Here is a 27,002-nt window from a genome sequence, read left to right on the forward strand (position 1 = left end):
CACCTTTAATCCCAGCATTTGGGAGGCAGAGGCAAGCAGATCTCTGTGAGTTCGTGGCCAGCCAGATCTACAGAGATAGTTCTAGGACAGCCGAGGCTATTCAGAGAAACCCTGTCTTGAAAAACAATAACAACAACAACAATAAAACTAATTAAGGAAATACCTTATAGTGGATCTTACAGAGGCATTTCTCAACTGAGGTTTCCTTCTTTCAGATAATTGCAGTTTGTGAGTCAAGTTGACATAAGACGAGCCAAGATATCCCCTTTCCCCCTTTGCAGGCGTGAAGCCCTTAGCTTGCCCATGCTTTGCCCTCTTCTTAAGCGCCCCTGTTTTCTGCCTTCTTTTTTTTTTTTTTTTTTTTTTCTTTTTTTCGGAGCTGGGGACCGAACCCAGGGCCTTGTGCTTGCTAGGCAAGCGCTCTACCACTGAGCCAAATCCCCAACCCCTGTTTTCTGCCTTCTTAAAAACATATCAAGCACAAACACAATATGAACCAGTAATTCTTCATCTCACTGTTTTCTTTCAGAGCAATAAGACTTGTGTTCGTACAGACACTTGTGACGTTCTAGTAGATTTAATTGTAATTTTTTGTTGTTGTTGTTGTTGTTGTTTTTTTTTTTTTTTTTTTTCCGGAGCTGAGGACCGAACCCAGGGCCTTGAGCTTGCTAGGCAAGTGCTCTACCACTGAGCTAAATCCCCAACCCTTGTAATTCTTTTTTAAAAGTATTTATCCATCTATTTATTTATTTTATGTAAGTGAGTACACTGTCCCTGTCTTCAGACACACCAGAAGAGGGCATCAGATCCCATTACAGATGGTGGTGAGCCACCATGTGGTTGCTGGGCATTGAACTCAGGACCTCTGGAAGAGCAGTCAGTGCTCTTAACTGCTGAGCCATCTCTCCTGCCCCAACTGTAATTCTTGAAATGATGATGATATTTATTTTGGGCTAGAAGAACACTGTAATGTACAAATGGCACAGTAAACTGCAGGTGTATTCAAAAAGGGTGAGGCAAGGAGAATTTTGGTTTTAAACAAGGGTCTTGGTATATAATTGCAGATTGACTGGAACTAGAAGTCCTCCTGCCTTAACTTCCTGGAATTTCACCTCACCTCCCCCTAATCCCCCAGCTGAGTACCGAACCCAGGGCCTTGAGCTTGCTAGGCAAGCGCTCTACCACTGAGCTAAATCCCCAACCCCTGGAATTTCACTTTTGCCACCACGCTTCCAACAAAGGGAAAATATAAATGTGAATTGCAAAGGATTACCTAAACTATCTTGAGACTGACATCGTTGGCTGCCAGTGTCTATAGCTTCTACTGAAGCTAGTGAGGGTTCAGTCAGGGATTAGACAGGTACTGAGCAACCGTCGAAAGGGATGATGGCCTCTGTGCAAAGCTGAGCTCCCAGAAGTCTTCTGTGAACAGCTCTTGCTAGCCAGCCAGTGTGAGTGGGATTTCCACCCTCATAACCTCTCACCTTTGTTTGTTCTTCAGGAGGACTTGACAAGAATGACTCTATTTTAATTCTGACAACTTTCACAATACAATACCATGTTAAATATTTTCACATGGCTTTGTTTTGAGACAGGGTTTCTCAGGTAGCCCTGGCTGTCCTGGAACTCACTCTGTAGACCAGGCTGGCCTGGAACTCAGAGATCTGCCTGCCTCTGCCCTGTAAGTGCTGGGATAAAAAGTGTGCATCACCACTCTGCCTGGCCCAACCTTTACTTGTATTTTTCATGTGTCTAAGTGTTTTTTCGCCTCTACCCATTTCTGTATACCACCTGTAGGCAGTGTCTAATGAGGCCAGGCATTGGTGTCATAGACCGCCGTGAGCTGGCTGCTACATGGATGCTGGGAATTGAACCTGGGTCCTCTAGAAAAGCAAAGAGTGCTTTTTTTTTTTTTGGTTCTTTTTTTCGGAGCTGGGGACCGAACCCAGGGCCTTGCGCTTCCTAGGCAAGCGCTCTACCACTGAGCTAAATCCCCAACCCCGCAAGGAGTGCTCTTAACCATGCCATATTAACTTTTAACTTTCCTGTGGAGAGGTAGAAGTTTCCAGTGATTGCTTTCATGGTATTAAGGAACCTGAGAAACCGTTGCTCAGAAGGATTCTACGTAAAAGGAGAAGCAGAATAAAGAGAGGTGGAGGAGCATTTCCTCATGTTCAGAGGGAAGTTTTATGAATGGAGGAGACTCTGTTTGTTGCCCAGTTAACACCAATCCCTCCTCCTCCTCTCTCCTTTTCAAACCCCACAGTATGGTGCTTTAAAGCACTTCCTCCACAAAGCCATATGCTATACTAACTGGTTATGTTTCCCTTCCACCCGCGGCATAGGGACTGGTTTAATAAAAGAACTGTAACTCAATTCAAACCAATGAATTCAAGCCTCCGAAGCCTTCTAGGAAACGGTCCCTTCCGTAGCAGGAGAGATGGTGCTTCTTCCTCTGCCTGATGTACCTCAGTGTGGTGTTTGAAAATGCTGTAGCTCCCTTGCCATTAGTCAGGGACAACACTCACACAGCAAAGGGAGTGTCTGAAGAGCCTGAGAGAAGTGCTGAAGCCCTGCAGCCCTGTCCAGACCCCGCCCCCCCTTCCTGTGGTTCCTGCCAGCAGAACTGCCTTTTCCTGATACAACACACAATACCCTAAACTGCCCCGAGTGCCCTAACTGAATGTTTACTCCACCTTTGTTTTTTGTTTGTTTTGTTTTGAGACAGGGTTATTCTGTGTAGCGCTTTTTTCTTTAATGACAATGCCAGGATCTAATTAAAGTCACAAGAGCCTTGTGAATGCTTCCGGGCCTTCTCGTAGACTATCAAAGGACTAAACCCAGGTTGGTAGGCTTGGCCACATTCCTTTATAATGAGCCATCCCTCTACTCACACCCCATCCACCCCTACCCCTAAGCCCTCAGCCCCAAGCCCCCACCCCCTAACCCCCCAGGCACATATAACAGAAATCATTTCTGTTTCTCATTTCTGGACTTTTTACTTTTGCTGTATTCTATCCCCCAATCTTGTCAGCTTTTTTCAGTCTGAGTTCAAAGCCCACTTCTGTTTTCTTTTTCCCTTCTTCACTTCCTGCTTTGTCCTTTTTCTTTTGAGACAGTCTTCACTATGTAGCCTTGGCTGGCCTGGAACTCTGCAGACCAGGCTGACCTTATAGTCACAGAGACCTGCCTGCCTCTGCCAGATTTTAAAGAGATTTTTTTTTCTTTCTCTCTTCCTTCCTTCTTTATTTTCTGCTCTTCCTGTCTCCTCATTCCCTCTAATTTTTTATTTATTTATTTATTTATTTATTTATTTATTTATTTTTGAGGCCGGGTTTCCCTGTTTAGTCCTGGCTGTCCTGGAATTTGTTCTGTAGACCAGGCAGGCCTCAAACTCAGAGATCCCCCTCCCCTCCCCACCAGGTGCTCATGTGTGCCTATGTGTGTATGCAGGCACTCATGTATATGGACATCAGAGGACAACTTAATTTTTTTTTTACTTATTTTATGCGCATGACTGTTTTGTCTGCATGTACATATGCATGGGTGCTGTGGAGATCAGAAAGTAGTGGATCCCCTAGAACTAGAATTACCATGTAGTGACCCACTACGTGAGTCCTGGGGACCGAACCCCGTGTTGGAGGCTAACTTTGGGAGTTGATTATCTCTCACTTTATTGTGTCTTGGGCTCTCTCTAATTTCTGCTGTGCTATCATCTCAGACTTCAGAGTCTGTCGTTTTCTCTCTCTGCTTCCTATCCTGCTGTAGGAATGCTGACTACAGGTGTGTGAATCTGGCTTGAATTTTTTTTTTTTTTCTTTTCTATTTTTCAGAGCTGGGGACCGAACCCAGGGCCTTGCGCTTGCTAGGCAAGCGCTCTACCATTGAGCTAAATCCCCAACCCCGAATTTTTTTTTTTTTACATTTAACTCTTCGTGTATGTTTGAGAGCCAGTGCATTCATGAGTGTGGGCACACATGTGTGCCTGCATGAGTACGTAGCATGTAGGTGGAAGTCAAGAGACAATATGTGGAGCTGGGTGGTGGTAGCACACTGGAGAGGCAGAAGCAGGCGGATCTCTGAGTTCGAGACCAGTCTGATCTACAGAGTGAGTTCCAATACAGCCAAGGCTACATAGAGAAGACCTGTCACAAACAAAGCAATGAACCAGAGGTGGGGAGTGGGGGGAGGAGACAGAGATATTTGTGGGAGCTGGTTCTCTCTTTCTGTCATGTGGGCATGGGTTCTGGGGATTTAACTCAGGTCGTTATGCTTGGCAGCAAGTGCCTTTATCATCTGAGCCACCTCACTGAACCCCACACAGTGGCTTGGTTCTCTCATCCCACTGTGGGGACTGGGGATTGAACTCAGATCATCAGGCTTGTAGAGCAAGTACTTTTACCTGTGCACCGTCTTGCTGGCCCTTCTCTTGTTTATGTTCTGAGTAAAACAGTAAAACAGTCTTTTGCTTACATTCTTTAAATGTAACTAACAATAACTGCGTGATGTGGATGGCTGGGTTTTGGTGGAGTTTAGGATTTTGGGTTCAGAACCTTCAATGAGGCTGTGGCCTCATTTGCTGTCTTGTTTGGTGTGGGTACCAAGGCAATGCTAACTTCATAGAATGCTAACACCATTATAATGAGATGTGTTTTGTCTTTGTCTGGAAGACTCTCTATAAACTTGGCATGTCTGTTTCTTTTAGGATTTCTTCAATTTACTTTACATGTATAAGTGATTTCCTTGCATGTATGTCTTTACACCAGATGTATATCTGGTGGAGGTCAGAAGAGGTTATCATCTCCCTTATAACTGGGGATTGTGATTGGGAGCTGTCTATCTTCCATACCTGTTTCTTAATTTTAGGGGTCTTTTTATTTTACTGTCAGTCACAAGTCTACTTACAGTTGAGTCAGTTTTGGTAAACTATTTTTTTTTCTTCAGGAAACTTTTGTATCTATAAATTTGTATCTTTGTATTTTATAATCCATTGGCATAAAATTGTTTAAAATATTACTTGTAAGTATCCTTTTTTTTACATACATTGCTGTATTTTTTCTACTTTTTTCTCAACCAAAGTAAAGATATTAAAAAAAACTTATAGAAACTTAGGACTTTATAATTTTGAAATAAAAAAGGAGTTTGGACACAGGTACCTTGCAGGGATGACAATACTGTCCTCAGAAGACATGAGTTGAAAATCTCAGTGCCTGGCATGGGGTACCATTCTACCAGTTATCAGAGATGCCTCATTACTGTTAGCTGCCCACTATAACTAGACAGGAAGAATCTATAGCATGGCTGGTAAGACTGCTCCACAGTTAAGAGCACTAACTGCTTTTGCAGAGAACCTGAATTCAGTTCTCAGTACCCACACTGAACAGTTCACAACTGCCTGTAACTCTAATTCCGGGGCATCTGACACTTTCTTTTGGCCTCTGCACACAACGTACTCATGGGAACAGACCCACACTAGCATACACACATTAAAATTTTTTTCTTGGGGTTGGGGATTTAGCTCAGTGGTAGAGCACTTGCCTAGGAAGCGCAAGGCCCTGGGTTCGGTCCCCAGCTCCGAAAAAAAGAACCAAAAAAAAAAAATTTTTTTTTCTTTTCTTTTTTTTTTTTTAATTTTTTTCTTTTAAAAGATTGTATTGCTTAAGACAAAACACACTTTGTTTTCAGGACACAGAAAACAAGCTGGAACTTACCTGAAAAGTTTTTCCCTGATGGCTTTCATAGGGTGGAAAGGTGCTATGTAAGCCACAGGTGTAGGGAGGGTGGGTACAGGACCCACACACGGTTAGTGGGTGCTCAGTCAGGGTTTGAATTCCTTCACAAAACATAATGATCCAGAAGCAAGTTGTGGAGGAAAGGGTTTATTCAGCTTACACTTCCACATTGTTGTTCATCACCAAAGGAAGTCAGGACAGGAACTCACATAGGGCAGAAAGCAGGTGCTGATGCAGAGGCCATGGAGAGATGTTGCTTACTGGTTTGCTTCCCCTGGCTTGCTCAGCTTGCTTTCTTATAGAACCCAAGACCACCAGTCCAGGGATGGCATCACCCACAGTGGGCTGGGCCCTCCCATCCTTGATCACTAATTGAGAAAATACTTTACAGCTTGATTTCATGGAGGCATTTCCTCAGGGGAGGCTCCTTTCTCTGCGATAACTCCAGCTTGTGTCAAGTTGACACACAAAACCAGCCAGTACAGTGGTATTCCAGCAAGGAACCCTGAGTCCTATAAAACCAATCTCCCAGGCATTACTGGTATGAAGGTCATGGGGGAAACCACTTGATTTCTGATTACAGTCTTGCTCCATGGGAGGGAATGTGTGCCTGGTACTGTAAACTTGGACAAAAACTTAGGAAGTCATAGGGCTTAGTGTGGAATCGACTACTGTTGTTTTACTAAACGAACAAATTTCCTTTCTTTTCCCTCCAGACAGGGTTTCTCTGGGTAGCCGTGGCTGTCCCGGAACTCTCTGTGAAGAGCAGGCTGACTTCAAACTCATAGAGATCCATCTGCTCCTGACTCCTGAGTGCCACAGCCCAGCTTGAACATATTTTCCAACTACCTTCTAAATATTATGTTTACATGCATTGATAAGTTTGTTCTCACCCTTGGCCAGCGGAATTCTTATTCTGGAGTGGTCGATGCAAAAACTTGAAACCAGTGGAGTGCTGAAAGTGACTATTGAGGCTCAGCCCTAACTGGGACATTTATGTCAGCCTCATCAAGGCTCAGGGACAATCGAGGAGAGAGCAGAGAACATAAGAGTCGGAGGATGGAAGGGGAGCTGTCTCTAGGACATAGCAAGGCTGCTACACTCAGGAACTCACTGCAGCTACGGTTACCCACACAAGATCAAGCCAATAAGAGCAGTTCAAGAGGTAGCATTAACTGGACTCAATGGATTTAGGGGGAGGGCATGTGAAAGTGGGAGGGGACATGTAAGAGAGTGTCCAGGGGAAAAGGAGTAAGGAGTTGGAGGTGGATATGATCAAGATACCTGGTAAACATATATGAAACCATTGAAGCATAAATAAAAGCTATCTTAAATAACTGAAAACAGTGGGTTTCTATTGCTGTGATGAAACACCTGGATCAAAAAGCGAGTTGGGGAAGAAAGGGTTTATTTGGTGAATACTTCTACGTTGCTGTTAACCACTGAAAGAAGACGGATCCTGGAGATGATGTAGAGGCCATGGAGGGGGACTGTTAAGTGGTTTGCTTCACATGGTGTGTTCAGCCTGCTTTCTTATAGAACCCAGGACCACCAGCCCAGGGATGGCACCACCCAAAGGCTGGGCCCACCTTTACTGATCACTCATTGAGAAAATACAGCTGGATCTCCACTGAGACTTCTTTTTCTCTGAGGACTCTAGCTTGTGCCAAGTTGACACACACAACCAGCTAGTACAATAAGTATTTAGAATTGTGCAAGCTACATACTATTACTTTATTTAAAAATAAAGTATAAAAACCAAGCTAAATGTCCCTTTCATCATGTTCTTTCTTTTTTAGTTGTAACTATTATCAATGATTTCAGGACCACTTTCTTTTCTTTTCTTTTCTTTTCTTTTTTTTTTCTTTTTTTTCGGAGCTTGGGAACCGAACCCAGGGCTTTGGGCTCGCTAGGCAACACTCTACCGCTGAGCTAAATCCCCAACCCCTCAGGACCACTTTCTAGTGTTTCTCTTTATTTTATTTACTATATCTATATATATATATCTTTGTTTAAAAAAAACCCAAAATACCTGAAGAAAGTAAGATTGACCCTGGGGGAAGATATACTGAGACATTTGTTGAAGAAAAACAGAGTGAACAATCATTTACTAAAGTCTACTATAGATTGGTTCATGTTTTACTAAGCTATTAACTTACACTTTAGAATTTAAGAAACACACTAATGTCACATAAAACCAAACCAAATACCTATTTTATGTGAAACCCTGAGCGTTTCATGAAGGGCTTGGTATTTCAGTTCTGAAGATTCTTTTGGGTACTGAGAGTCAATGCAGTATTTAGGAGGATATCTTCGGAATTCAGAGAAGGCACCAAATGTTTTAAAGAATAGCTACCAGATAGCAGTAGACTTCAAACCACAGCCCCGCGCGCGGCGGCTCGCGGGAAGTACGCCTGCGCAAAACCTGCACAGAAAGGGAGGGGGCGGAGCTGCGGGCCTGCCAGTGCGCCTGCGCGCAGCACGCAACGGCGTGGGGGGAGGGAGCCCCGTGTGTGTGTCTGTGTTGTTGTTCCGCGGCGGCGGCGGCGGCGGTAAGATGGCTGCCCACGGGGGCTCCGCGGCGGCGTCGTCGGCGCTGAAGGGGTTAATTCAGCAGTTCACCGCCATCACCGGTAAGAGACGCGGTTACGGGAAGGTGAAGAGTGGGGTACGGGGAGGCTGTCGGGGCTGCCCCGGGCTTCACCTCACCTTCCTGCATTCCTCCCTCGGGCTCTCCCCTCAGCTCCTGCCCTCTCCTGAGGAACAGACGACGACGGCGTCCGGGGTCTGCGGTTCAGGCGGGAGGCAGGCTTCTCCTACCCCCACTCGCTAGTGCCCCCGAGTCCCTCATTCGGTCTCTCTCTCATTCCCAGACAGGCCCCCACGCCCCCAGCCAGTCCAGAGCAGGGGATGGGCCGAGCCCGTGGTGCCCAGGGCCGGGGACCTGCGGGCCGGAGGAGTAGGGGGCCGCACCCGGGCCACCGCCCTCTTCCTCCTTCATCACCTTCTCTTGCTATCGTGCCCCCCGCCGACAAGGCGGTGCAGTGCGTCCCCTCATGCCATCCTCTCTTCCCGGCCAGGTCATCGTCCCTCCGCCCCTGGCCTACTCTTCCCCTCGCTGGGCCCCCCGGAACCTTGGCGGTGGCCCTGGCGTGTGAGGGCCGTCTTGCTTTAACGGTGAGGCCGGTGGGTTCTGCCGCGCCTTTACACATCCCGGGGGACTTGCCGCCCGGAACAAGGGGTGCGGAGGGGTACCTTAGGGACGGAGGGTTTCAGATAAGAATGAGGGGGATCCCTGAGCTTAATGGGGGGAAGGCCTAGAGTAATCCTGGGTGGCCTTTCCCACCTCCTCATGATAAAATCAAACATCGAGACGATGGCGCCCGAGCCTTTGCTGATAAAATAGAGGTGGTGGCAGAAACTTCTTGCACAGAAATCTGTTTGTAGGTGTCAGTATCCGTGAAACGTTAGGCCTAGGTTTCTGTCCCTTCGGTCCCCGGCAAAGGGCAAACGCAGGTTCTCTTACCACCGGGAAGAAAGGCTCTAAGCCATTCTGTGAATGCGCTATGTCTTGTTTCTCTCTGATGGTGCTGAACTTTTTTTGCATGAGTTATTAGAGGGCGGAGCAAATGATGAAGTTCTCTGTGGAGTGATTTGAGAGAACAGTACTCCATGTGCCTGAGTGTGATTTTGCTGTTCTAGTTTGTCATTTTGAAAAGAGGTCAGAAAGTTAGTTCCCGCTCTCAACAGGGCTATCCTTTCTTTGATAATAATTTGTTAGATGTGGAGAATATTTCCAGTTTGTGTTCTTGAGTCTGATGTGTAAGATCATTAAGACATGGTAGTTTAACCAATGCATGCTATTTGCAGTTTTATAATTGAAGCTAGTTTTATTTTTTGCTCTGCAACGATAATTAGATGGCTGATGCATTGTTTTCTGCCTTGTCACATAAAATATATCAAAGCTGGTAAAACAAGATTTGTAATAAAACTGAGGTGAAAAGTAAGATATATTTCATATCATTTTAATCTCACAACTAATTTTCACATTATATATTATTAATTTCGAGTAATCTCAATAATAATAAAAATTCCAGCAAACAGAGAATTGTTAAGCTTTGTGGTGGATTTCCCAGTGCCATACCAAACCAACATTATGGGAAGAAATTAGGCTTGCATTAAAAAAAGAAAAATGTAGTGAGTCACACAAATATTAATCTTTCTTTGGATTTCATAAAGATAGTTTAAGGTCTCACTATTTAAGGAATTTTGTGCAAGTTACTATCGCTTTATTTTCATCTGTGAATTGCTATCATATAGAAATTCAATTGTTTTAACCTCACATTTCTTATGCAACATCTTCAAAATATATATGCAGAACCCAAAATGCCCTGAAATAAATTTAATACCAATTTGTTTGCCAGTTTAGTTCATACAGTTTGTTTCTGGCCTAGACCTCTGTGTTGCTGGATCAGCTTGAAGACCCCTGTAGATAGTGATTTCTGCAAATGTTCAGAAGGAAAAAATCCTTCACAGTGATTTGTGGGGTAGGGTTTGACTTTATAGTTCAAGCTGGTTTCAAACTGAATTCTCTTGCCTTATCTGCTGCATTTATAGGTACTAACTGCAATACCTGGCTCCTTAAACAATTGTTTGTTTTTTCATTTATTTATTTAGTGCTGGGGATTAAAATCAAGGCCTTGAATATGTTAAGCATCCACTGTGCCACTGAGCTGTACTCAAAGCCCCCCATAAGTTGCAAGTATTTTGGGGGGAAATGATTAGTGAGTGAATGAATGCTGAATATCATTCTGCTTCTGAGCTACACTGTCAACCAGGCTATAAATTAAATCTCCCTCTCTGCCTGCCTCCCTCCCTCCCTCCCTCCCTTCCTTCCTTCTTTCCTTCCTTTTGAGACATGGTCTCACTATGTGACTCTTGTCCTAAAACTCATTTTGTAGATCAGACTGGCCTTGAACAGAAAGATCTGCATGCTTTTGCCTCTGTTTCCCCAGTGTTGGAGTTAAAGGTATAATGCATACCACTGCCTGGCTAAGCTCTGAGTTTCTATTGATAAGTATTAGGACTCTTTAGAAGATTGTGATGACCTATTTGAAACTTGATTAAACCTGATATGGTGGTATCTAATTAGTTCTTCTTAGGTTGAGTTGAGAAATCTTTGATGGTTTTTGTTTTGTTTTTGAGACAGGGTCTCTCTGAGAAGTCCTAGCTATCCTGGAACTCACTATGTAGACCAGGATGGCATCAAACTCACAGAGATCCTCTTGTCTCTTCCAAGTGCTGGGATCAAAGATGTGTGCTACCATGTCCAACTTCGGGAAGATATTTTAATCCCTGTATGACATAGTGAGACCCTTAAGAAAAAAGAAGGCAGGGCTGGAGAGATGGCTCAGCAGTTAAGAGCACCCTACTGCTCTTCCAGAGGTCCTGAGTTCAATTCCCAGCAACCACATGGTGGCTTTCAACCATCTGTAATGGGATCTGATGCCCTCTTCTGGTGTGTCTGGAGACAGTGACAGTGTACTCATAAATAAATCTTAAAAAAAAAAAAAGTCTAAAAGAAATAGTCGGGTTGGGGATTTAGCTCAGTGGTAAGGCCCTGGGTTCGGTCCCCAGCTCTGAAAAAAAAAAAAGAAATAGTCATCTAGGTCATTAATCCCAGTACACAAAGATACCCATTCTCTAAAAACAAAAAACAGAAAATCAGTTAAAAGATGTATGACACTAACTAGTGGCCGAAACTAATTCTTCACTATTACCACAGCAGTATTGTCTCATCTGTTTTATATATTCCTTCTCATTTGTGTATCCAGACTGTCCTCCTACCTCTTCTCCCAAGTCCGGGACAAATATTTTATATACTTGTCTCTGTATGAATGGTATACATGATAAAGAATTCAAACAACATCACTTATGATTACATCTTAAATAGTTGGTGGTCTTTGATGTGAGCTCATGAAGAGCTTACCTTTGATATATCTAAGTCTAGGTAAAAACAACTAGGGTGAGGGCCATTGGCTCAACAGATAAAGATACCTGCTGACCTTTCCATTCTCCAAAATGAATGAGAGGAGCTGTCCTCTGTGTATACCTCAGTATGTACACACACACACGCACGCACGCACAGAGTGATTAAAAACATTAACAAAAGAGAGAAGTAAGAAAATGAGTCCTACTAAATACTGTTTTTTGCTTTGAGACATGGTCTTGCACAGGGTAGGCTATTCTTGAATTCACTATATAGTGGGGTGGGGGTGGGGTTAGCTTGAACTAACTGCTGGTCTCCCTGTTTTTACTTCCCAGGATTATGGTTGTCTTACTACCACATACAATTTATAACATGATGGCACTTGAGCCCTGTGCTTTGTACCTGCTAGGCAAGCACTACCAATTGAGTTACATCCTTTATTCTTCATATTTTATAATTACATCACATTTAACTATTTGTACTCAGGGCTGGAGAAATGGCTCAGTGGTTAAGAAGACTGGTTTCTTTTCCAGAGGACAGGTTTCAATCTCAGCATACACATGGCAGCTTACAACTGTCTGCCATGAGGGCATCTGACACCCTCATGTATACAGGCAAAACACCAATGTACATAAAATAAAAATAATTTTTTAAAAATCTTTTAAAAAGTAGACATACCAGTTTTTCAACTACTATCTAGGCCCAACCCTAGCTTCAGAGATCAGGCATAATTCTCAAAACATTAAAAAAAAAAATGTAGTATTGGATCAATTCTGGGAGAGCAAGTTTTTTTAAAAACTGTTTTGCCTTGACATTATTCCATAAAAAACAACCTTGGGCTAGTGTCTAGTTACACATATACAAAATTTACATGTATAATCAGAGTAATTCAAGAGGTAAAAAGACATTATAGAACCAGTAAAAAAAAATAAAGCCAGGCACAGTGGCACATACTTCTAATCTCAGCACTTGTTCATGGCTCCATTTTGTAATGGGTTCAAGGTCAGACTGGGCTTCATCAGACCCTTAAGAAAACCAACCAACCAAAAACCAAAAATTAGATAAAAATAAACTAGCAACCAAAAAATAAGGATAAATGTAGATTAGAAAGTGAGGACTCTTGCAGGGTGTGATGGCACAGGCCTTTAAGAAAGTTCAAGTCGTGCTGGAGAGATGGCTCAGTGGTTAAGAGCACTGACTGCTCTTCCAGAGATCAATTCCCAGCAACCACATGGTGGCTCACAACCATCTGTAATGAGATCTGGTGCCCTCTTCTGGCCTGCAGTCACATATGCAGGTAGAATGCTGTACATAAAATAAATAAATAAATCTTTTTTTTTTTTTTTTAAAAAAAAAGAAAGTTCAAGTCACGGGCTGGAGAGATGGTTCAGAGGTTAAGAGCACTGCTCTTCCAGAGGTCCTGAGTTCAATTCCCAGCAACCACATGGTGGCTCACAACCATCTATAATCAGGTCTGGTGCCCTCCTCTGGAGGCAGAAAGCTGTATGATGTACACATAATAAATAAATAAATGTTAAAAAAAAAAAAGTTCAAGTCAGTTGGTGATAGTGCATGCCATTAACCCAGCACTCAGAAAGTAGAGGTAAACAGATCTCTTGAGTTTGAGGCTACCCTGGTCTACAAAGAGAGTTTCAGAACATCCAGGGCTGCATAGTGAAAAGGAGAAGAGGCTTAGTACACTGACTGCTGTTCCAGGACAGGGGCTTTATTTCTTTTCTTTCTTTCTTTTTTTTTTTTTTTAAAGATTTATTTATTTATTTTATGCATATAAGTAACTGTAGCTGTCTTCAGACGCACCAGAAGAGGGCATCAGATCTCATTACAGATGGTTGTGAGCCACCATGTGGTTGCTGGGAATTGAACTCAGGTCCTCTGGAAGAGCAGTCAGTGCTCTTAACCACTGAGCCATCTCTCCAGCCCAGGGGCTTTATTTCTAGCATCCATCTGGTCACTTACGGCTATCTGTAACTCTAGTCCCAGGGTGCCTGACACCTTTTCCTGACCTCTGAGGATGCTAAGCATGCACATGACATATGGCATACATGTAGGCAAAACCAAAACACCCATACATACAGCTTTGCTGTCCTGAAACAGGACAGTATGTAGACTAGGTTGTTCTTGAATATTACAAAGATCTACTTGCCTCTACTGTACTTCTATAGTGCTAGGATTAAAGCCATACCCAGGCCTGAAATAAACTAAAACAAAAAAACAAAGACAAAAATCCTGGAGGCTGAGAAGTATTAAGACCTAGGTAGCGTTGCCTTCTGATCTTTTGCTTCTTTTTTTTTTTTTTCTTCGGAGCTGGGGACCGAACCCAGGGCCTTGCGCTTGCTAGGCAAGCACTCTACCACTGAGCTAAATCCCCAACCCCGCCTTCTGATCTTATTGTAGCCATTTGCTTATTTGTTTATTCCCAGATGCATGCTGATGTGAAGTTGTCTTGCCAAGGTTTTGCCTTCTGCCTTTGGTAGAATCTTCCATTTGTTGTGTGCTGCTATCCATCCTTGGTATAGGTTTTAGATTAGCATGCCTGATCGTTCTCTTTGGAGTACATTGGTTGCTCAGGCAGGACTTGGGAAGTTGGGTCACTAGCAAGTGTGGGAGAGGCTGCTTGGCTGCCCCTCGAGCTACCAGGTCTCTTTGACTCCTCTGGGGTCTGTCCTTGATGTCTAGGACAATGTATGATGACCAATTCTTTGGTAGCCAGGGCGAGGCCAGGAAGCATTAGATTTCTTGTTTATTTTTAATTGTTTTTCCTTGAGCAGTTAACAATCCCCTTTCATGATATATTACTCTGTGAACATATGCACTAGCAAATGCATATTCAACTGTCAGTGTAGATATTAGCCACTTTGCCATTGCCCAATTTGAGCACCTTAAATATGGGCAAACAGTTCTGCCTTTTGGGCCGAGGTCCCACTCAGGATAGGAGACACCCATAATGTGGGGTCTGGGCACATAACTGCTGTCCTGCATACTTGATGCCATCCTCCATGTCGTTGTTCTTGTGTACTGGGAGATTTGCCTTGGGCAAGGGTTGATCAGCAGTATCTGGTTAGGGTCCATGCACATATTGCAAGGTTTCCAGAGTCATGTGGTGGTGGGTTTATCAGGTTTGGGTTAGGCAGGAGAATGTCAGGGTTCAGAGAGGCACTAGGAGCAAAGGACATTCGGGGATGGTTTAACAGCAAGGACTGATAGTCAGCCTAGCACTTGAAATATCTTGATTAAGGGGCCTTTTAAGGACTCCCTCTATGGTATGAGGGGTAGTTATGATCAGAGGCTGCCTTAGGGTCAGTTTATCAGCATCCTTGGTCAGCAAGGCAGTGGCCTCTGAGTCTCAAGCAGTTAAGCCATCTTGCTGCCACAGAATCCAGCTGTTTAGACAGGCAGGCCACTGGTCATTACCAGGGGCCCAGGTTTTAGGTCAGCATTCCCTTGGCAATGCCCTGACTCTTTTCCTCAAATAATCTTTTGCTTGGTCAGATCAGGCAAGACCAGGGCAGGGGGAGACATTAGTGCTGATTTTAAGTCATTGAAAGCTCTCTCACTTTCCTCTCCATACAGTGGTACCTCTGTTGACATTATAGAGCAGCCTGGCCATTTTGGCAAAGCCAGATATCCAGAGTCTGTAGAAGCCAGTTGTTCCTAAGAGTTCTCACTTGCACTTGGTACTGGGTTTTTTTTTTTTTTTTTTTTTTTTTTGGAGCTGGGGACCGAACCCAGGGCCTTGCGCTTCCTAGGCAAGCGCTCTACCGCTGAGCTAAATCCCCAACCCGGTACTGGGTTTTAAGTGGTAGGACACTCAAGATGGTTTCTTTATGGACCTAAGAGAGACTTCGATAACCCTTCTTGAGTTGGAAGCCCAAGTGGGTCACTTCAGGGACACTTCAAGGTCTCTTGGCTGAGACCACATATTCTACTTCCTGCAAGGTACGTAGGAGGGCCTTGGTTGCTTCCATACAGTGGCAGCCAAGAGTAGTTCATCTATATTTTGAAGTAATGAGATATGTGGCATTGTTAGCCAGTATGGTGGCTAAATTCTATTTTCTGTATTTTTTTAGATTGATATTAAACTATATTTGAGAGCATTGTATAAGAAAAAGTTGCTATGATCTAGATATTAAATGAAAACCCCTGGAATTTCAGTAACTAGTTCAAAAAATGGTAATGAAGTTTGAGGGAAAAAAAAATCAGGTGTTAAGTGTGATGTTCCAGGCTATTAATTCTGGCACTTGGGAGGCTGAAGCACCAGATCTGAGTTCCAGGCCAGCTAGGGTTACAGGATGACACTTTTTTCCACAAACAAAAAGGAAACCAACCAAGAAACAAAAAGACTAATGTGAAAACACAAGAGATATAGAGACTTCACACAAGAATTTCCTATTTGAAACCTGGAAAAGACATTTCTGACAGGAAGAACATGTGTAGAGGCTTGGAGGTGAGAGGGTAAGCTGTACAATGAGAGAAGAGACAGTAGGTTTAGGGAAGTGGTAAGAATTCCAAATGAGGGCTGGAGAGATGGCTCAGCAGTTAAGAGCACTGACTGCTCTTCCAGAGGTCCTGAGTTCAATTCCCAGCAACCACATGGAGGCTCACAACCATCTGTAATGGGATCTGATGTCCTCTTCTGGTGTGTCTGAGGACAATAACAGTGTGTGTGTGTGTGTGTGTGTGTGTGTGTGTGTGTGTGTGTAATAAATAAATAAATATAGAAAAAGAAAGAATTCCAAATGAATAAGGCAGTAAAGTGCAGCTAAAAGAGCCTTGAGCCCCCTTAGGGAATCTTGGCTTTATTATGTGTTTGAGCTTTTAAAAGAAAAAGCTTCTTAAGCTATAGTGAAGAAAAGATATACCATACACCTGCTGCTTTAATACAAGAAATGTTCTACAGAAAGGAAGCAGAGAAAAGTAAACTTTAAAAGATATAGGAAAGACAGCTAGCTGGTAATGTATGCCGTTAATCCTAGAACTCAGGAGTCAGAAGCAGGTGGATCTATCTCTAAGTTTGAGGACAGCCTGGTCTACAGAACAAGTTCCAGGACAGCCAGGGCTACACAGAGAAACCCTGTTTAGAAAAAAAATACAGGAAGAAATCTGGGGGTTGGGGATTTAGCTCAGTGGTAGAACGCTTGCCTAGGAAGCGCAAGGCCCTGGGTTCGGTCCCCAGCTTGGAAAAAAAAAACCAAAAAAAAAAAAAAAAAAGAAAAGAAAAGAAAAGAAATCTGATGAGTCACAATGCAGTTTAGGATCTGATTTGAACATCTAGATGTATAACTACTGTGTGTGAAGATACAGGATTGAAGAAGAGGTTTGGGAAGAGGATTAGCTTCAGTTTTTGGGTAAGTAGGGGCTGCTAGTTGGTGTTTACTAATAGGTCTGTTTAGTAAGTCAGTGAATATTTGGGCCTATAAAGAAGACAGATCTGGGGGTTGGGGATTTGGCTCAGTGGTAGAGCGCTTGCCTAGGAAGTGCAAGGTCCTTGGTTGGTCACTAGCCCGAGGGGGGGTTCAACTACCCAGTCATTTTGGGGTTGGGGATTTAGCTCAGTGGTAGAGCGCTTGTCTAGCAAGCGCAAGGCCCTGGGTTCGATCCCCTGCTCCAAAAAAAAAAAAAAAAAGACAGATCTGTCATATTAGTGACTGATAAGGGAATGAATGAATGAATAAATGAATGAATGTGACATTTTAAAGGATAGAACAGTGTGTGGAAATGTAGGTTCTAGGTTATAAAGCTGAAGCAAAAACATCTGGGGAAAGTACAAAGTAAGTGCAGAGAAGACTCTAAACCAGAGATGTAGGAATAAAGTCGGGAGTAATGACACTAGACATTGTAAATATGGTGGTATCTCAGACATCAGTAAGCACTGCAGGAAGTCAAAACTCAGAGTTGTGCTTGAAATGGGCTGCATGCCTGTAATCCCAGCATTCAGGAGGGCTGAAGTAGGAGAATTGCTGCTAGTTTGTAGCTACTTTGGGTTCAGGACCTAGTACCGGGCCAGCCAAGATTAAGTAGTGAAACTGGCTCCAGTCTCAGAAACAAAAAAACAAGTGAAAACCTACTGAAGAACAAAGCCTAAAGCTGACCTCTGGTCTCTACACACACAAATGAGTACACACATTCATAACCCTCTCTTTTTCTCTCACTAGAAAAGAAGGAAAATTTTAGGAGGAAGAGGAGGAGTTGGAGGAGAAGAAGGTGGAGGTGGTGGAGGTGGAGGTGGTGGAGGTGGTGGAGGTTGTAAGAGTCTGGAAGATCTTAGAAAATCTTGACCCATTTTCTAGGTTATATAACCAAGAATCTGATTCAGAGAAGTAAATTGACTTGGGTTATATATGTCTAGAACAGTTTTAAGACAATTTTATTACTTTGCACAGACTGACCTTGAACTTTTTTATATAGTTGAGGCTGGCTTCAAACTTAGAATCTTCTTGCCTTAGCCTCTTAGCCTGAGGGATGGCGTGGTGGTAGGAGTCTACATCAGAGACAAATCCAGGGTACTTTAGCTTTTTAAATTTAGTCTAGGACCCCAGCCTATGACATGGCACTAGGGCATGTCTTCTGTCCACAGATTAACCTCTCTGGAAATGCTGTCAGATACCTAGGGTGTATCTCCTAGGTGATTCTGAATCAGCCAAATCAGCAATGGAGGTCAGCCATCACAACCTTATACAAATCCCTACAGGCTTACTTATTGGATCATATACATGAATAAACAGAAGATGCTGCCACATTGTTTCCCAAAATCTGATGTGCCATTTTGCATTCCCCTGAACAGTTCAGGAGAGTTCCAGTTCTCTGCATTTTTTTGAGTGCCATGTGGGTGCTTGGAATTGAACCTGGATCCTCTGGAAGAACAGCTAGTGCTCTTAATCTCTGAGCCATCTCTCTAGCCCCTTCTCTTCATTCTTGTGAGCACTTGGTATTTTAGACTGTCTTTAAAGCCCTTTCTTAAGTATGTAATAAAGTGTGATATAGTTGTGGATTTAATTTACATTTCCTTAGTGATTACTGTTATAGGCATTTTTATATATAATAATATTTACCATTTATATAACTCATACCTCAACTTTTGTTAGATTCAAACGACAGTGTTACTTTGTTAGGCAGCAAAGGCTCTCTCAGCAAGTTTGTACTTTGGGTAGCTGTGATCAAGGTAATGGGAGACCTGGGAACAGAGCTTGTGCTCTGTTCTTACTCTGTTAAGTTTCTGTGGTGTTTACCATCTAGTTACTAGAGTGTTGCTCCCTGGTGCAGTGAAGGATTGGCTTTTTCTAGCTTGACTTAATCATCTCCTTCCCTATACTTACTAAATGTAGTTTTGATGTATACTTAAAAAAAAAAAAACAACACAAATCCACTTTTGTTTATTTGCATTTTATTAGTTTAAATCTGGGAGGGCTACAGCATCACACAAATTCTTTGTCCAGTGGCCTTTGCAAGAATATTACTTCAGAATTTGGCAGGAACCTACCACTGTTTCATGGGCTTGAGTTATCTTTCCTCCAGATTACTCTGGTTTTGTTTGGTTTGCCTCCAGAATTCACTGTTGTTTTTGCTTTATACATATGAGCATATCTCTTGTCCACGTAGAACTCAGTTTCATTCGGACAGAAATGCCTTCAATTTAAGAAAAATTCTGTGTCCTGTTTGTCTCCCAAGCCTTCACTTTTTTAGACAAATTTTCCATTTAGAAACCCTGTTCCTAGCAGGCATCCACAGGCAGCAAGATGGGGAAAGAGCTGGTATATATATTGTTAAAAATGTTTTAGCTGGCATAGGTGATGTCATCTATAATCCAGAGCTCAGGAGTCTGTGTTAAAAGCTAGCCTGGACTAAATAATGGGACCTTGTCTTAAAATAAAACAAAAAAATGAACAAGAACTTTGTACTGAAGTTGAAAAGCTCCAGAATTGAAGACTGGTGAGGTTAAGGTTTTAATTGTTAAGATTTCAATCTTTCACAACCATTACCCACTCCCATTTTCACTGGTAAATAGTCTGGCTTACCTTACTTTTTTATTTTTTTTTTTTTTTATTTTTAACCTTTACTGTGGTGGGAGCGGAGAACTGAACTCAGGTCTTCTACAAGAGCAACAAGTGCTCTTAGTCATTGAGCCATCTCTCCAGCCTCTCGTAATAGATTTTTAGAAATTCACGTAGCACTTTGTAAAGTTGATAGGTAGTATTTCCATCTTAAAACTAAGAGAACTAAAGCTTAGAAAAATTAGTAAGCTACCTGATCATACAACCAGTGAAGGGCATGACTATGATTTAGAGCCAAGTTCATCTGAGTAGATTTCAGGCTCTTTTTGTGTGTTATATACATCCCTTTGCCTATGTACAGAAAGCAATTATTATTGGGTATAGAAGATAGACATGAAATTTTTAGAGGTCATAACTTTGTTTTGTTTTGCAAGATGGGGTTTCTCTATATAGCCCTAGCTGTCTTGGAACTTGTTCTATAGAGCAGAGGGGCCTCAAATTCACAGAGATCCTCCTGCCACTGCCTCCAAGTGCTGGAATTAAAGGCATGCACCACCACTACTCATTCAGTTTGATTCTAGCTTTTATACCTCTTCATCCCCAGGTACTTCAGTTTCTTTTTGGTTTGCTGCCAGGGCTTAAACTTTTTCTAAAAACTTTTTGTGTTAGATTTATTTTATGTTCACGAGTGTTTTGCCTTCTTACATGTATGTTTGTGTATGTGGTCTGCATGTGTGTCTTGTGCTTTCAGAAGTCAGATGGCATCTGATCCTCGGAACTGGAGTTCCACAGATGGTTGGGAGCTGACACTCAGGCCCTCTGTAAATGTTCATTGCTAGACACCTTTCTAGCCCTGGTGAATTCTTTTAGTTTGACAATTTTTTGTTGTTTTATTTTTGGTATTTCTTTTTTTTTTTGGAGCTGGGGACCGAACCCAAGGCCTTGCGCTTGCTAGGCAAGTGCTCTACCACTGAGCTAAATCCCCAACCCCGTTTTTGGTATTTCAAGACAGAGTATCTCTATGTAGCAGAGCCCTGGCTGTCCTGGACTTGCTTTGTAGACCAGGCTGGCCTTGAATTCACAGAAATCCATCTGCCTCTGCCTCCCAAGTTCTGGGATTAAAGGCGTGCACCACCATGCTGAGCTTGACAAAATTTTTTTACAAGACCCTAAGCACATAGGTACATAAATAGTATACAATGAAATATTTAACTAATAAATCAAATTTAATTATTGAGACAAATATCTATATAATTCCAGGCTGACCTTGGATCTGCTATATAACAGAATATGACCTTGAATTTCTGATCCTCCTGCCTCTACCAGTACTGGGATTACAGATTTGTGTCCCTGTCTTACTTCCTTTTCTATTGCTATAATGAGATACCATGACCTGCTAAGGACCAGCCTCAGCTTGGAGGGGGCTTCTGAGGAAAGGGTGTCTGGGAGTGTCAAAACAAATGACTTGAAGTCAAATCGTGGGTCCAAGCTATGTTCTACTTGAGATAGCTTTCTCTTGCTGTTCTAAAAACTCGCTGGATAGCTCATCTCTTGCAAATCAAAAATCTGTCTTTTATTTATATATAAATTCAGTCATTACCCCAGGTTCCCTCTTGAGCATCCCATTAGTCAGCATCCCATGACCATAGCCCTTTGATTCTTAAAAAGAGATGCCAAGCTCAAGCATAAGCACTGGGTGGAATCCCTCCCTGAAATAAACCATTCCTATGACACCTGGACCTGAACCTAAACTCCCTCTATCCCAGGATGACCTTGAACTCAGGAATCGGCCCATCTTTGTAAGCATAAATAAAAAAACTTAGCTGGGTGAGACCTTGCCTTTAAATCACCATTCCCTAAATCTCTTTATCTCCTCCCTTAGTATCTATCTATCTTCCTTCCTTTCTTTCTTTCTTTCTTTCTTTCTTTCTTTCTTTCTTTCTTTCTTTCTCTCTTTCTTTCTTTCTTTATTAACTTTAGTATTTCTTATTTACATTTCGATTATTATTCCCCTACCCGGTTTCCGTGCCAACATCCCCCTAACCCTCCCCCTCCCCTTCTTTATGGGTGTTCCCCTCCCCATCCTCCCCTCTTACCACCCTCCCCCTTAGTATCTTTCTGACAAGCTGCTTCATAGTGCAGCTGCCTCTGTTCCTTTACATCTGTGAAGCTCCTTATACAAGTCATATTGAGGGGTTGGGGATTTAGCTCAGTGGTAGAGCACTTGCCTAGCAAGCGCAAGGCCCTGGGTTCGGTCCCCAGCTCCGAAAGAAAAAAAAAGAAAACAAGTCATATTGAGTCCTTATATTTTGCATAGTTGAGGAATTATATATTTTTGAATTCATGTTTTCAGCATTCTTTCTCACAGCCTAAAGGGCTGTCCTGAAGGTCACAGCATTCTACCATTTTTTTTTTAAAAGATTTATTCATTTATTATATATAAGTACACTGTAGCGGTCTTCAGATACACCAGAAGAGGGCATTGGATCTCTTTACAGATGGTTGTGAGCCACCATGTGGTTGCTGGGAATTGAACTCAGGACCTCTGGAAGAGCAGTCAGTGCTCTTAACCACTGAGCCATCTCTCCAGCCCGCATTCTACCATTTTGCTGAGATATTAAGACACATCCTCCCAGGCTCATGCTGTCTCTGATTATCATGGATAATGAGAGGGCTTTTGAAAATCATTTGAAATTCATTTCCAGTGATGTACCTCCTAATCCTTCCCAAAAAGTTCTACCAACTGGAGTTCAGGCATTCAAATGTATGATCCAGTGCCGAGTATTCTCATTCAAACCATCACAGTCATCATGTCCAGGTTTATGTGGTGCCAGGTATCAAACTCAGGGCTTAGTGCCTACTGGGAAAGCACCCCAATGTCCTCAGCACAAGAATTTTAACTATTATATATTATATATTATATATTATGTATTATATTACTGTTGAGACTGCACAGTCTTGGCTAGCCTAGAACTCACTATGTAGACCAGCCTGGTCTGTAACTCAGTGCTGAGGTTAAAGGTATGTGACAACTACCTGATTTGTGTGTCTCTGTTGAGGCAGAGGTTGAGGTTGGAGGTAGGGGGGATTGGTGGTACATGGAGTGTATTTGTAGAGGTCAGGTGATAATTTTCAAGAATAGGTTTTATCCTTCCACTCTGGGTTCTAGGAATCTAGCTCAGGTTATCAGGCTGACTTGACAAGTACTTTTACCCACTGAGACATCTTACTGTGCCAAGACATTTAAAATAATTCTTTGGCATACATATAATTTTTTCCATTTATTAAATACAAAAGCAAATTTTCATAATGATATGCTTACTTTTTTTTACATAAATTAGTCTTGGATGGATACTTAACACTATAGGATGTAAACCATCTTTAGTGCTTTTTGGAATTGGTTAGTGTTTTTATTTTGTAATCAATTCTGACAGTGCTGCCTCCCGATATATGTCATGATGGCAGAAGTATGTATAGTGCCACTTTAGAAATTGTTAGAAATTTTATCCTAATCTCAGGCCAGGTTTTTGGGGGATAGGCAGACCACAGTGTTGACAGCATGCTTTAGGGTTGACCCGTTTTGTTTTTATCTGTTTATTATCCGAGATAAGGTATCACTTCTAGCTCAGGCTTCCTTCAACATTTATAGTCCCTAATCTGGCTCCCAATGTTGGGATTACAGGTACATGCCACCATGCCTTGTTCACACTGTCTTATTTTATCCAGAATTCACAATTAAAGTGTTGTTGGTGTTCTGGCGGGAGGAAATGGTGGGAAGGTGGCAGTAAAATTTTGTATGCAGTGGTCATTTGTCACTTGAACTTCTTCCCCATTTCCTTCATATCTGAATGGAATTGGATTCTGTGGTTTAGTTTAGTGTTGTTCCTGCCTTAGCATCCTGGCTAAGGTCGATCTCATATATGTATATCAGGAGAGATTATGATTCTTTTTGAAAAGGAAATAGAAAAGAATTACATGTTAATTATTTTGCTGTATAAAAATATATCTCAAGGGTACTGGTAAGATTTGTTGTATCTGTTTTGTGAACCCCAAAGACCACCAAAGAGCCAAGTCCGATGCAGTCACACTAAGGTCTTTATTCAAGCTCAAGCTTTGACTACACCATCGTCATTGACAGAGGAGGGTGAAGCCCAGACCCCAGTTTGAAGCAAGCATTTATAGAGGCAAGCAAACAAGCAAGGGGGTTTCCAGCTTGCCACACATCTGATGGGGGTGGGACTATTATGGAATTTGTTGTCCTTTAAAATGATTGGCTGGTGCTGGGATCCAAACCATAAACTTTCATAAGTAGATATCTTTAGGTACAACTGTAACTTCTTGTTTTCCTCCTGATTGGTGGTTGTTGGGAAGACCTGGAGACTAGTGCTAGGTGCAGGCTTGTTAACTCCAATTCAACTTTAGGTCAGGTTCACTAAGGTGGGTCTGATCTTGGTTTAGTGGGTCTCTCTTACCCCTAAGCAGGATGACCTGTGTGTTCAGTGTGACTCACTTAGTAGAAGGAGAGAACTGACTCCTTCAAGGTGTCCTTGAATCATACTGTGATATGCACACACCTCATACACACAAAAGATGTGAAAAAAAGAATAAAGCTAGGCATTAATACAATATAAAAACTGTGTGGGGATAGAGAGATGGCTCAGCAGTTAAGAGCACCGACTGCTCTTCCAAAGGTCCTGAGTTCAAATCCCAGCAACCACATAGTGGCTCACAACCATCTGTAATGACAACCTTCTGGTGTGTCTGAAGATAGCTACAGTATACTTATGTATATAATAAATAAATAAATCTTTTAAAAAATTGCGTGACTAAGAAAAAGATAGCAACCCCACTATCAGATGCTTTTTCTCACTTTTCATTAATACAGCTATATTCACACTGGTTTAAATGTTTTTCAGTAAGGAGCATGACCAAGAGCAGGGGTCTTGAAGCAAGTTTGTAGTAGGGCTTTAGCAATGGACAAAGAAAGAGTTGGTAGGACTTGGCTGCTTGATAGTGTGTGCATAGTTGAGGAGGGTGAAGAGTCTCAGAAAGCTGCTTAAGTTTAGCAACCTGCTATTTCTTTGATTTGATTCATTTCCTGAGTAATTCTTGATCTTGAAGATAGATTTTTCACCTTATTATGAAGGCTCTTACAAAGGGACAGGCAAATGTATAGGGTGAGCTATGGGAGGACACTGAACTTCTGTATTCCCTTTGGGAACATGTCTCCCTCCAAGAACTTCACATTTGATACTTGAGGTCTCTCAAGCCTGTCGTTTCTGGTGTTTATGGAGATTTCATTACTTACATGTAACTGGTTAACCTTTAGTATTACTACCCATCCCTAATCTGCCTTGCTCTATCAGATGATGACATTCCATCCTGAAAACTTCTGTGGGCTTCTGGCTATTAGTCAATTCCCAACTGCACATCTAACACCATTTGGAGGATTCCAAGGATTTTTAGAATTCTATGCTAAGAAATGAACTGAAGACCCATGTATTTCATGGTCCACATGAAAGATAATTCTTCCAATTTTCTCCTCTCTCACAAAAGATGTTTATTTTTGAACTAAAAAGTAATTGGGATTTTGTTTTTGTTTTGAAACAGGGTTTCTTTGTGTAGTCCTAGCTGCCCTGGAACTCAATCTGTAGACCAGGGTAGCCTTGAACTCAAAGATCTGCTTGCCTCTGACTCCAGAGTGTTGGGATTAAAGAGGCATGCACCACCCCCAGGCAGAATTAATTTTTTAACTTTGAGGGGGGCAGTGTGCATACAGCTTTCATAGGACAACTTGAGGGAGTAGTTTTCTTTTCCTACCATGTGGGTCCCAGGCATCAATATCAGGCCATCACACCTGGCACAAATGTCTTTACCCACTGAGCAGTCTCGTTGGTCCATCCAGTCTCATTATTTATTTATAGCTTAGATATATATCGTGATAAGCTAGCAGAAACAGCTATAGATACTTTTTGACATCTAAAAGTCTGTTGGATAATGATCTTTGCCATTTTAAATTCTCTTTATATTGAGTTACAACTCTTTAAAATTTGTGTGATTTTTCTTTTGGAAAATTTCTGTCAGAAACACTAAAAGGGTTTTTGTTTTTTTTTTTTTCTCGGAGCTGGGGACCGAACCCAGGGCCTTGCGCTTGCTAGGCAAGTGCTCTACCACTGAGCTAAATCCCCAACCCCCACTAAAAGGGTTTTTAGTGGTTTTTGGTTCCTTTTCCTTTGGTGTATTATCTATTGAGCTAAAGTGCTATGAAATATGATTTTAAGAGAGGGTCTCTATGTAGTGCTGACTGTCCTGGAACTTTCTAGGTCTTGAACTCAAGAGATTAACTTGCCTTTATCTCCCAAGTGCTACCACGCCTGGCCTTTTTGGGGGCGGGGGGGGGTAAGATTTTGTTTTTATTTATATTTGTGTCAGCTACACGTTTGGGTTCCCTTGGAGGCCAGGAGAGGGCATCAGAGTCTCCGAAGCTGGGGTACAGTTGTTATAAGGTTCAGAACTTAGGTCCTCTAGAAGAGTAGTAGCAAGTGATCTTGATGGCTGAGCTCTTTCTCTAGACCTCGCTATGAAGCAGTTCTAAGTGAGCTCATTGGTAACATGCAAGTACAAATGTGAAGCTACAAGTCTTCCAAGAAAGTTTTAGTGAATGTGGTGGCACACATCTTTAATTCTAGCACTGGGGAGGCAAAAACAAGCAGAACTCTAGAGTTCAAGGCTAGCCTGGTCTACAGAGTGAATTCTAGATAATCAGGGCTATGCAAGGTGCACATATGTACAATACATATATGGAAGTCTCTCCTTTTATACAAGACACACACACGGTGTACAGACATACATGCAAGCAAAACATTCATACACATAAAAACAAATACAAATATAGTATTTTAAGTATCTTTTTATAATTCATCATTATGCTGGCAAAAAGACTAAAAAGTGAAATTAAGTTGGGAATGAATGCCTGTCTCAAGAAACAAACAAAGAACAAGTAAACAAAAAGATTTTTTTATTGTGTTTGAACTAGAAAGTAAACCAGCATGTACTCCTTAGTGATAAGTTTGTGACTGTAATAGAAAAGTACCACTGGTTGTGACCCAAGAGGTTAGGCAGGTCAGTGGTCAAGCTGACAAGTGAGCACTTTTGGTGATTCAGCATTTCTGAACTAGATGGGGGAGGTGGATATAATGGCATCCCAAGCATTTTGTTTGTTTTGAGTTTAGTAAATTTTATAGAATGGAGAGGAGGGTTGGCAAAGCAAGA

At 42.2% G+C, this 27,002-nt stretch overlaps 1 protein-coding gene across 1 annotated transcript in view; it reads left to right on the forward strand.

Annotated features, from left to right (window-relative positions):
* The first annotated feature begins 8,232 nt into the window (after positions 1-8,232).
* Ubxn7 (UBX domain protein 7) overlaps positions 8,233-27,002 on the forward strand; it is a 60,721-nt gene continuing 41,951 nt past the window's right edge. The window contains exon 1 of the mRNA XM_032900108.1: positions 8,233-8,365. Within this exon, the coding sequence (XP_032755999.1) occupies positions 8,290-8,365 (76 nt within the window). The 5' untranslated portion in view covers positions 8,233-8,289. The remainder of the gene's footprint in view (positions 8,366-27,002) is intronic.

The sequence above is a fragment of the Rattus rattus genome, chromosome 4, assembly GCF_011064425.1.
Source record: "Rattus rattus isolate New Zealand chromosome 4, Rrattus_CSIRO_v1, whole genome shotgun sequence".
NCBI lineage: Eukaryota > Metazoa > Chordata > Mammalia > Rodentia > Muridae > Rattus > Rattus rattus.